The sequence below is a fragment of the Pristiophorus japonicus genome, chromosome 2 (assembly GCF_044704955.1).
Source record: "Pristiophorus japonicus isolate sPriJap1 chromosome 2, sPriJap1.hap1, whole genome shotgun sequence".
NCBI classification, from domain to species: domain Eukaryota; kingdom Metazoa; phylum Chordata; class Chondrichthyes; family Pristiophoridae; genus Pristiophorus; species Pristiophorus japonicus.
Genome location: NC_091978.1, coordinates 118,432,910 through 118,445,675, shown reverse-complemented (window position 1 = coordinate 118,445,675; position 12,766 = coordinate 118,432,910). Strand labels below are relative to the sequence as shown.

The window sequence follows — 12,766 nt, the reverse complement described above, 5'->3', positions numbered from 1 at the left end:
CCGTAAGGTCCATATCTAACTCCCTCTTGAATATATCCAATGAACTGGCATCAACAACTCTCTGCGGTAGGGAATTCCACAGGTTAACAACTCTGAGTGAAGAAGTTTCTCCTCATCTCAGTCCTAAATGACCTACCCCTTATCCTAAGACTGTGTCCCCTAGTTCTGGACTTCCCCATCATCGGGAACATTCTTCCCGCATCTAACCTGCCCAGTCCCGTCAGAATCTTGGAAGTTTCTATGAGATCCCCTCTCATCGCAGAATATTCATTAAGAACCATACCCATGTCTCCAGCCCACACACAGATTACCCTCATGGTCTCTTAATAGGCCTCACCCTTTCTTTAGTTATCCTCTTGCTCTTAATATATTTATAAAACATGTTTGGATTTTCATTGCCAAGAATTGTTCATGCTCTCTCTTCGCTTTCCTAATATCCTTTTTAATTTCACCCCTGCACTTTCTATACTCTAGAGGCTGGCACATTGCTTTACTGGCATCATCCATGACTACAACCTAAGAACACCACCTTGTCAGTGTTAGCAGCACCTCAATGCTGTAGAACACTGGTGGCACAAATGTCAAAATCAATTTGCACATGGTCCCTTTTTAAGGAAACTGCTGATGATGCGACATCATATGATGTCATCGAACCCGCTTCCTTCAATTGGCCGGCAAAGGTGCTGGGAGGGCTTAACAAGCCCAATCAACGTAAAATCATTCTACGCAGTGGGCTGAAACCAGCAGCGAGGCCAGGGCCTGCCACCAACATTGCCTGCCACCAACATTGCCTGCCACAGACCTACCGAGGTTGGTAAAATCCAACCCTTGGTGTATTTAATTAAAGTGAATCTAATCCTGTAGTTTTAACCTTCATAGTTTGGTAGAGTTCTAAACAACTCTACAAATATCAAACTCATTGTTGTAATAATTGAGTGTTTAACCTTCTCCAATTACAAGCAATTTTCCAATAGTGTCCACATATAATAAACTGCAATTACCCACTCTAAATTTACTATGAGGTACTTAATAAAGTTCACTGTTTTGTTTCCCAAATTTAACTGTAACCAAACTAATTTTAATGACGAAATCTTTGTTGCATCAGTGCATTCATGTTAGCTGACCTTTTTAGCTCTGCTTTGCTCCTTCTGAGTTGTGGTGTTTAAATGGAAACTCTGTCTTACTCGAGTAAATCACTTCCCCCCCCCCACCCACCAAACTCCATTTCAGGTACTTGCTGCTTTCTCCATGCTATGATCCTATGTCCAGTCCAGGTACCTGCTGTGTTCCTTCTGCCTGCCATACTGAAGGCCTCTCCTAGTTCTCTGGTGCTGGAAGTCAGGCATTTTTGACACAATTTTCAGCTTCAACAAATCCAAATCTGAAACATTGTGAAGCAGTAATTTGTTATTTGCAAGCAGTACTATGAAGAGGGATTCATTCAGACAGGATACTTGTTAAGTGGGGTGACTATTACTTCCTTGGCCTTCAGGATAAAGCTCAGTGCAAGTCTGCGATGCTGTTTCTTTTTAGACTACGAAAACACCAGATTGTGGTAACATGCAGCAAATTTCTTGTGTTTCAATCATATAGAAACCCACCCAGTACTTGCATAGCCTGGCATGTGTACAGCCCAATTTAAACATTGTTTTATTTGATATTACTTCTGTAGGTAAATTATTAAATTCCTTCTAAGAGAACATTACACACTCTTAATAAACTGTGTTCTAAAATCCACATTTTTAAGTTGAGGCCCCTGATGGCATAAATACTGTCTACATTGAAAGTTATTTTTTTGATTTATTGCAAAACTTTTTACAAGTAATGTTAATCCCTTTTTTTTTTCTTTGCAGCAAAAGGTGAAATTGAGGCAATTGTTGTGCCTGTTTGTCTGAGTTTCCTCTTGGTCACGATGATGACTATATTATTCTGCTTCAACAAAAGACATCTGTAAGTATAATTTATTTTAGGTTAGCGGTGTGACTTCCAGAACTTTATTTTAATCTATTGGAAAGTGTGACAGCCTTTTTAGATCACAACATTCATGTCATTTGTTTTGTAGCTTTTCAGCTGGTTAGAGTTCACTTAAGCACTGCCAGCCCTAGCCCCTTACCTGGCCTGAGCTTCAGGTCACCTATTCTTACCACCACCACCACCGCTGCCACCACCATACAATAAACTGAGATAATGGACAGAAAACAGAGTAGGAATAATAAATGGGGCCTGCCAAGGATTGAGTATGAGTAAAATCTTACTGCAATTTTATATAGGGCCTTGATGAGACCTCACCTGGACTACTGTGTACTGTTTTGGTCTCCTTACTTAAGGAAGGATTATACTTGCCTTGGAGGGAGTGCGATGAAGGTTCACTAGCCTGATTCCTGTGGGGGCGGGGGGGGGATTGTCTTGTGAGGAAAGATTGAGTAGAATGGGCCTATATTCCCTAGAGTTTAGAAGAATGAGAGGTGATCTCTTTGAAACATAAAATTCTTAAGGGGCTTGAGAGGGTAGACATGGGAGGATGTTTCCCCTGGTTGGGGAGTCTAGAACTAGAGGTCAGACATTTAGGACTGAGCAGAGGAGGGATTTATTCACTCAGGGTTGTGAACCTTTGAAATTCCCTACCCAAGAGGGCTGCAGATGCTCAGTCGTTGAGTATTCAGGACAGAGATCGATAGATTTTTGGATACTAAGGGAACCAAGGGATATGGGGATAGTGCAGGAAATTGAAGTTGAAGTAGATGATCAGCCGTAATCTTATTGAATGGAAGAGCAGGCACAAAGGACCATATGGACTACTGCTGCTCGATTTCTTATGTTCTTTTGTCCTTGAATAACAACAAACACTGCTGTGGGGCATAAAGCTTCTGTTATTAAAGAACAACATATCCTCCAACTCGCTGAGAAATGCCATGGGAGATCCACAAGCTTAATTTCAAAACTCTTTTCTTTACAGGATTAAGAAATATGTTTGGCCTAATGTTCCAGATCCTGCAAATAGCAGGGTTGTTGATTGGTCATCCAGCACTGGAAACCTCATTCAGGTATGATGTCTCATCTATGACTATACAAGTAATGGCTTTGGGAGACAATTCAAGGGATGCTGAAAAGCAATGCAGTTATCTACATGTTTACTGTAGACAACAAGCAATGGTGGGATGACGTAGGGACAAAGTAGACCACATTAAAATAAAACTAGTAAACAATCCACTTAAATGTAATATAGTGGTTTCCTATCGTGAAAAATGGCCTCAAAATCTAAGAGCCATATGTCTGGCAGGAGGATGGGAATCTATGCAGGGAGACAGATGGAAGTAAAATGGGGGCAGAAGCAAAAGGTAGAAAAGAGATAAGGAAAGGTGGAGGGCAGAGAAATCAAAGGCAAAAATCAAAAAGGGCCACATTACAACATAATTCTAAAAGGACAAAGAATGTTTAAAAAAACAAGCCTGAAGGCTCTGTGTCTCAATGCAAGGAACATTCGTAATAAGGTGGATGAATTAACTGCAGATAGCTGTTAATGGATATGATGTGATTGGGATTACGGAGACATGGCTCCAGGGTGACCAAGGCTGGTAACTCAACATCCAGGGATATTCAATATTCAGGAAGGATAGACAGAAAGGAAAAGGAGGTGGAGTAGTGTTGCTGGTTAAAGAGGAGATTAACACAATAGTAAAGAAGGACATGAGGTTGGATGATATGGAATCTGTATGGGTAGAGCTGCGGAACACCAAAGGGCAGAAAACGCTAGTGGCAGTGGTGTACAGACCACCAGACAATGGTAGTGAGGGTGGGGATGGCATCAAACAGGCAATTAGGGATGCGTGCAATAAAGGTACAGCAGTTATCATGGGTGACTTTAATCTACATATAGATTGGGCTAACTAAACTGGTAGCAATACATGTGGAGGAGGATTTCCTGGAGTGTATAAGGGATGGTTTTCTAGACCAATATTTCAAGGAACCAACTAGAGAGCAGGCCATTCCAGACTGGGTCTGGTGTAATGAGAGAGGATTAATTAGCAATCTTGTGCGAGACCCCTTGGGGAAGAGTGACCATAATATGATAGAATTCTTCATTTAAGATGGAGAGTGACATCGTTAATTCAGAGACTCGGGTCCTGAACTTAAGGAAAGGTAACTTTGATGGTATGAGTCGTGAATTGGATAGGATAGACTGGCAAATGATACTTAAAGGGTTAACGGTGGATAGGCAATGGCAGACATTTAAAGATCACATGGATGAACTTCAACAATTGTACATCCCTGTCTGGCATAAAAATAAAACGGGGAAGGTGGCTCAACCGTGGCTAACAAGGGAAATTAGCGATAGTGTTAAATCCAAGGAAGAGACCTATAAATTGGCCAGGAAAAGCAGCAAACTTGAGGACTGGGAGAAATTTAGAATTCAGCAGAGGAGGACAAAGGGTTTAATTAGGAGGGGAAAATAGAGTACGAGAGGAAGCTTGCTGGAAACATAAAAAACTGACTGCAAAAGCTTCTATAGATATGTGAAGAGAAAACGATTAGTGAAGACAAATATAGGTCCCTTGCAGTCAGAATCAGGTGAATTTATAATGAAATGGCAGATCAATTGAACAAATACTTTGGTTCTGTCTTCGCTAAGGAAGACACAAATAACCTTCCGGAAATACTAGTGGACCGACGGTCTAGCGAGAAGGAGGAACTGAAGGAAATCCTTATTAGTCAGGAAATTGTGTTAGGGAAATTGGGATTGAAGGCAGATAAATTCCCAAGACCTGCATCCCAGAGTTCTTAAGGAAGTGGCCCTAGAAATAGTGGACGCATTGGTGGTCATTTTCCAACAGTCTATAGACTCTGGATCAGTTCCTATGGATTGGAGGGTAGCTAATGTAACACCACTTTTTTAAAAAAAAAGGAGGGAGAGAGAAAACACTGAATTATAGACCGGTTAGCCTGACATCGGTGGTGGGGAAAATGTTGGAATCAGTTATTAAAGATGTAATAGCAGCGCATTTGGAAAGCAGTGACAGGATCGGTCCAAGTCAGCATGCATTTATAAAAGGGAAATCATGCTTGCCAAATCTTCTACAATTTTTTGAGGTGTAACTAGCAGAGTGGACCAGGGAGAACCAGTGGATGTGGTGTCAAAAGCCTTTTGAAAGTCCAAATACAAGGTCCCACACAAGAGATAAGTGTGCAAAATTAAAGCACATGGTATTGGAGGTAATGTATTGATGTGGATAGAGAACTCGTTGGCAGACAGGAAGCAAAGAGTAGGAATAAACAGGTCCTTTTCAGAATGGCAGGCAGTGAGTAGTGGGGTACTGCAAGGTTCAGTGCAGGGACCCCAGCTATTTACAATATACATTAATGATTTGGACGAAGGAATTGAATGTAATATCTTCAAGTTTGCAGATGACACTAAGCTGGGTGGCAGTGTGAGCTATGAGGAGGATGCTAAGAGGCTGCAGGGTGACTTGGACAGGTTAGGTGAGTGGGCAAATGCATGGCAGATGCAGTATAATGTAGATAAATGTGAGATTATCCACTTTGGTGGCAAAAACAAAGAGGCAGAATACTATTTGAATGGTGACCGATTAGGAAAAGGGGAGGTGCAATGAGACCTGGGTGTCATAGTCCATCAGTCATTGAAAGTTGGCATGCAGGTACAGCAGGTGGTGAATAAGGCAAATGGCATGTTGGCCTTCATAGCGACAGGATTTGAGTATAGGAGCAGGGAGGTCTTACTGCAGTCGTACAGGGTCTTGGTGAGGCCACGCCTTGAATATTGTGTACAATTTTGGTCTCGTAATCTGAGGAAGGACATTCTTGATATTGAGGGAGTGCAGCGAAGGTTCACCAGACTGATTCCCGGGATGGCAGGACTGACATATAAAGAAAGACTGATCGACTAGGCTTATATTCACTGGAATTTAGAAGAATGAGAGGGGATCTCATAGAAACATATAAAATTCTGATGGGATGGGACAGGTTAAATGCAAGAAGAATGTTCCCGATGTTGGGGAAGTCCAGAACCAGGGGTCACAGTCTAAGGATAAGGACTAAGCCATTTAGGACCAAGATGAGGAAAAACTTCTTCACTCAGAATTGTGAACCTGTGGAATTCTCTACCACAAAGTTGTTGAGGCCAGTTCGTTCGATATATTCAAAAGGGATTTAGATGTGGTGCTTATGGCTAAAGGAATCAAGGGGTAGGGAGAGAAAGCAGGAATGGGGTACAGAAGTTGCATGATCAGCCATGATCGTATTGAATGGTGGTGCAGGCTCGAAGGACCAAATGGTCTACTCCTGCACCTATTTTCTATGAATGCAATTGTGTATGCACTCATTGGCACAGGTTCTATTTTAACCAAGGTCAGTGCAGCAACTCTGACCTTGGTCAGAGCAGCAGCAATGCCCAATGTTTCCTTATGTTTAAAATGAACCAGATATAAAAGGTGGCAGTGGCACATTTTCTGCAAGAACAAGGATATTACAATACCTTGAGGGAAGATTTTACAATTTCACGCACCTGACACAGCTTCAAGCAATGGGAGTGCCCAGTCAAAATTCATGTGCGGAGGTCTGTTAAAACAAATGGGCTGCAAATTGAGTGCACCGACCTCCAAGCAACAATTCCTGATGTGTGCTGTCATTACATGAAGCTTTACTTGCAGAGTAATAAATCATAACTATCCCCAAAGATCAGATGTCCAGAAATGTGTTTATTGAGCTGGGGACTAACTAGTAAACAAACCAAGTTTGTAGACGTGCATGCATTGTCTAGTTGGTTGTGTCCATGGCAAATGGAAATTTAATCCATGATCTATAACTTAATTGTTTTAGACTTGTCTATAGTTCTGTTTGCTGATAATGCTATTTTGACGGTCATTTATTTTGATACAGACACAGATTGCTGCAAAGTTCCCAGTTATATAAACATGTTTGGTATTTGCTGATCACTTACGCAAAAACAAGACTGCAAACAAAAGATGTGGACAGCTACATGTTTGTAAATTTGTGAATAGGAAGGGATACACTTCTCAAACATGTCTTTGAAATAATTCAAGAGAATGGTCCTGCATGCAATAAAAGGGAATTTAAAACCTTAATTTTAATAACTAGATTTTATAATTGTGATGTAACTTTCTCCCAACATAACTGGTAAAAGATGTCTAGCAAAGTTGTATCTGATTGAAATTCAATACTGTAATGTCTGTAAGCTTGCAGTAAGCTTTGGAAGTTTCTGTCTTTGGGAGGAAAAAGCTACAAAATCCGAGGTAAAATACAGCACACGGTGTGAACAGCTAGAGATTAAAATGGCAGGTGTATTGAGACATTTGGGTGAATATAGACACAACCGTATGTGGATCGGCTAGAATTGTATTTCATTGCAAGAGTGGTTATACCAAATAAATTCAGGTCCACATTATTAGGAGACCTCCATGACCAGCACCTGGGAATGTGCCTGACCAAGAGTTTTGCACGCAGTTACTTATGGTGGCCAGGTCTTGATAAAGATATAGAGTACATCGTGAGTCAGTGTACGACATGTCAATCGGTAAGCAAGCAACCACCACCAGTACCATTACAGCCATGGAAATGGCCTCCCAGGCTAAATATTGATTGTGCTGAGTTAGAACGACAACAATTGTTCATTGTGATTGATGGCCATTCAAAGTGGGTTGAGGTGTTTCCAATGTGGGAAAAAACAAGTAAAACATTGGACATTTTACAAAAATTATTTTCTTCATTTGGTCTCCCTGAAGAAATTATTTCGGATAATCGACCAGCGAAGGTATCCTCTTCGAAGCAGAAAACAAGTGGTAAAGTTACATTTGTAAATGTTAGGGGAAATTTTTTTTTTATATCCTGTTATGTATAAACATGAAAGTTATGTATGATGTTTGTTATGATGGCTTCTTTATTAAGGAGGGAGAAGTGTAATGTCTGTAAGCTTGTAAAGGTTGTAGCTCTACACTGTGAATGTGGATATATTGTGTACTGCAAGTGCAGGGTTAATAATAAACAGAACTAGGCAGATTTCCAGAGACTTCTGAGAGAGCTGCCTGCCATGTTAGGAAGCTGTGTGTGCTGTGCTCTGTGAATATATCATAAATACTACATCAGTACAAGTGTATTACTGAACAGACATTTTAATAGCTAACCCCTGGACTGTTGGTATGTCTAGGGAATTCCAGGATTTTTAAGTTTCGGTTCACACTTTGTGATACTGAAAATAAACTTGAATATCAGAAATAGTTTTATTATTGAAATTAATGCTTCATATTTTAAATAAAATGTATTCTAAACTACTTTGACTTGCCCATTTTGCATTTACCCTATTCATTTCTTCCCTGTTGTGTTCTCTTCTACCTTCTCATTTAGCTTAAGTAAGTTTTTGTCCTTTCCCCATGTGCATCTTGAGTCCAGCTGCGCACCCAAGTTCAAAATAGTTCCTGGTTTGTTTAAAAACAACTCAAATGGCCTATTTTAAATGTTTAAACAGCGTAATTCGGTCGCCACACTGGAGCAGCCAAATCAAATTGTTAAATTTGGGGCAACTACAATACTCTAAATCAGCCAACTTGATTGTGCCGGTGGAGATTAACTGGTCATTTATCTCTCCTACTATTTACTGAACTTTGTGTGTAAATTGACTGCCATATTTATCTACATAAGTTACTGTACTTCAAAAAAAGTTATTAATTGGCTGTGGTGCTTTGGGGCATCTTGAGTGCTACTGAATTGAGTTTTCACTGATTGCTGTTTAATTTGATAATCTTCATTTGTGTTGCATTACTTTGATTATGTGGTTAGATGATAAATGTCGCTTAGTCTCTCAACTTTTTTTTTCAACAGAACAACCTAGGCCCAAAGGAACCAATGAATCTAGATGGCTTTATTTCTGATGTTACTATAATAGAAGCTGATGTCGATGATAAGAAATACCTGTCTAATGAGGATGAAATCAAGCAATTAACATCTTTGAAGAAGGAAAAGAGTACGTCAGAAGAGCACAGCAGTGGTATTGGAGGTTCCTCATGCATGTCGTCCCCTCGACAAAGTGTTTCAGATAGTGATAGTGAGTCAGCACAGAATACAACAAGCACAGTCCAGTATTCAACTGTATTAGTGAGTGACACTGGTTACAGGTGCCAGCAACCATCAGCACAGGCTTTTACAAGATCAGAGTCAACCCAGCCACTATTAGAAAATGAAGAAAAGCCTGATGAGCATGCATATGGCAATTTTGGAAGCTGCAGTACAGAAGTAAAAAGACAGTATTTTAAACAGAATGGCAGCATTGAGGAGACAAATTTGAGTGCACCACATCCAAATGAAGCAGAAATCCTGGGTGATGGGAATGAAGACAACTCACTCAGATTAAATCAAATGGAAGTTTCAGATCAGAGCTCAGACTTGGAGGGTTGCTGTCCAACAGTGGAGGAGTTCCCAAGCAGTAATGACCAAACAGTTGTCAAACTGGAGTTTTGGGGATTTAGTGCTGGTCTGGAAACGGATCAGCAGAGTTACATGCCTCAGGCTGTGAAACACAACAGTTACATGCCTCAATCAAAATAAAAAGTCTACCCTTTTTTGTACCTGAGATGAAGCAGCTCTTATTACACAGGCCATGTGTTAAAGTTGTGAACTACTGTTTAATGTTCACAGCTATCCTAAGTAAGTAGGCCTAAACAATCACTTGTCAAGTATCTGTGGTAACACCTTGGCTTACTGAGAAAATTGTATCCAAATACTGCTGTGAATATTTTGTTTGCAAAATCATGGACAACAATTTTTGAGGATTAATTATTTTATTTTCTGGTTTTTATCTTTTTGTATTTTGAAAATGCTAGCCTGGTGGAAAAGTTACACTTAGACACAAACAATGCCAGATCATTACTGTACTTACAAGATAGTCATATACCAAAGAAAAACGGGCAAGGGAGAGAGGATATATAAAATGAATATATCCTCCCTCCTAATGTAGGTTTTAAAAAATGCATACCATTTTGGATTGTTTTGATGTAGTTCTTTCAAGATTATGACAGTCATGTGTTGGATTTTTTGTAGATTCCCTTGTCAGTTTTAATTTTTTTGTTAGTGTACATTCTTTTTAAATATTGTACTATACAAGGTATTTTACTTTGTCATTTTTATTGGAAAAAAATTACAACTGCTGGTGCCACGTCCTGACTCCGGATCTCTGAAAACCGAATTGTCCAAAAACCGGACTTTTTGCACATAACTGATGGAATCGTCTGGAATTATTGTCCTAAAACCGGACATTTTTGAGGCAAAACCCAAAATCCGGTACTGATTCGGTCGAGGATTCTGGATTTCACACAAGAAAATTAATAGTCTGAAATCTGGAATCCTCGAACAAATCCATACCAGATTTTGGGTTTTGACGGATTTCGGTCCTCGCTGCCCAAAACCTGGCATGGATTCGGTCAAGGATTCTGGATTTCAGACTATTGATTTTCTTGTCTGAAATCTGGAAAAACCCAAAAACCGGAACAGACGCGGTCCTGAGGATTCTGGATTTTAGATGTTGTACCAATATATTGTGAAGTCACTATACAGATTTTTTTAATAATTGAAAGTGCTGCAGTGTTCGGTGGGTTCATATACTTAAATTCTGCCATGTCCGATTCCATATCAATAATCTACTGAACATTTTTGAAACTGGTAGAAAGCACATTTGACTTAAAAGGCACAAGATATATCTAAGCACTCGTGTTGTCAGGTCATCTTCTGTGATAACAGACTTCCAGTAATTATTGTGAATAATATGTACCAATCTTGCTTATTCCATACCCTTGAATGCTGTTATCTTTGAATAATTCTTTATATTTGAAAATAAATCCCAGTGAATATAGCTAGAATTAGTTTAGATTTTAACACCTTTAAGATTTAGAGGTGGCAGAAACACTACAACCATTTCTTCTTTTGGAAATATATTAACCAGGTAAAGAGTAAGGGAAAAATACCAGATTTACACTACTGCAGCTATCTGCCTTAAACAAAAAACTATTTTTATAATATGTACAGTATTGAAGTATCTTTCACGCTTTATTTGAGATGGGGGCAAGAATGCAAAGTAAGACCTGCATAAACCACACAAATACCTAAAATGTGAAGAACAACACTGGAGCAGTGAGGTTTGTGTTCAGTGGAATGCGGCAGTCTGAGTTCTCCCAAACTAGGATGTGGCAGCATTTTGAGGTCTCTTGCAACTATATTTGCAGAGGTAGCAAAATCATTATCTATGTATACAGTATAAGGATGGCTTAATAGTGAAGTTTGAATGTAGATTTGTCACGCACAGTTTTTAAAGGATGTACACCACTTAAATATTAATATAATCAGTGTTGCAACACTTTAATTGTGTTCTGATCAATTCATCCAACTCAATTACCTTTTCTTAATGTAAACTATATCCATTCACATTACCTGCTAAACTAACACTATGAAACATCTGCTTCAAGCCAAAACATTTCAATCATGAACACTGCTAATATTTTATTCTGTGTATGTGTATGTGTGATGGTGATAATTGCACATCTCAAGAAATTGATAGATAAGTGCATTACAAAATGTAAAAATAATTGTATTTGCAACTTGATGGTCCATACTGCAATGTTCTAGACTAAATTAAAAGTTAACCCAGTTCCTTCACTTGTCCTTCACTATCCTAATAGCTAGTCATATTATTGAAGGGACTCTTACATAATGCTATGCTTGTCTGTTTTCTAATTGCATAAGAAACAACTTTGAACAGGTATTCTCCGAGCCAAAGGTTATTGTCCTGATGACATTTTGTATCCATGTATTGAATTGAAATGAGTAAATTATAATCACCATTGTGGTCAAAATATTGCCGGTTGCAAAGTGAGGATTTAAAAAAAAATTTATATAGTTTCTTTGACTGCCACTATTTTAATCTTGCTGGTACCTTATACTGCCAAAATTGCTGGACTAGTTTAACTTTCAAATTATAGTCTGCAACTTGTGATGTGCATGTAAGTCTCCTGGGTTGCCATTACACTTTTATATTATAAAGCTATATATTCTTTTCATAAAGTCATTTAAGCTTTAGCTGCAAAACAAAACTTGTGGTTAGGGCTGTAGGATTTGAGCTTTGCTAATTCTGCTTGGATCCAAAATAAAGCTTCTGTTGAAGTTTCAATTGTGCTGCCCCTTACTTTTCACGGACCACATTTTTGTTCTTTATACTTTCTGACTCCAAAGCTTCTAAACCTAAAATCAGTGTTACAGATCTACTTCTTAGTCCATTCAGTTGTATTGTAGGAAGGACTGTGATGTAGAAAAAATATAGCCTAAGTAATGGGATTTTTTGATGAAAAATATTTGTTACATACTATAGAGTAAGGAATTGCCTATACTGTACAAGACATTTTACCACAAGGAAATGGTTAAACATTTCATCAAAGTCTGTTTCTTGCATTTAAAGCTTAAGATACACTGGAATATTCTATTGATATGTAAATAAATGTCATTCACTTCTTTGGAGCCCAACTCTTGTCCTTTATTTTAAATAGTAAGGAGGTTCTCTTTCTAATGTAATATGTAAACACTTCCCGAAAAACTTGTGCTGTAATTTAAAAACATACTTAATGTGATAACACGCTGTTTTGGGGATAATATATCTGTACTATTTGTTGTCTCTTGCTTTTCAAGAATGATGAGGCAGTAAGCATAAGTATATCATCTGTATAAATATGCAGCTATCTAGAAAATGCAATTATTA

General features: G+C 38.8%; 1 protein-coding gene across 5 annotated transcripts in view; it reads left to right on the top strand.

Moving 5' to 3' along the window:
- il6st (interleukin 6 cytokine family signal transduce) overlaps window positions 1-12,528 on the top strand; it is a 97,898-nt gene extending 85,370 nt beyond the window's left edge. For all 5 annotated transcript variants that reach the window (XM_070868946.1, XM_070868964.1, XM_070868956.1 and 2 more), the window contains 3 exons: window positions 1,854-1,950; window positions 2,957-3,044; window positions 8,851-12,528. In XM_070868946.1, the coding sequence (XP_070725047.1) occupies window positions 1,854-1,950; window positions 2,957-3,044; window positions 8,851-9,573 (908 nt within the window). In that variant the 3' untranslated portion in view covers window positions 9,574-12,528. The remainder of the gene's footprint in view (window positions 1-1,853; window positions 1,951-2,956; window positions 3,045-8,850) is intronic.
- The last annotated feature ends 238 nt before the right edge of the window (window positions 12,529-12,766 follow it).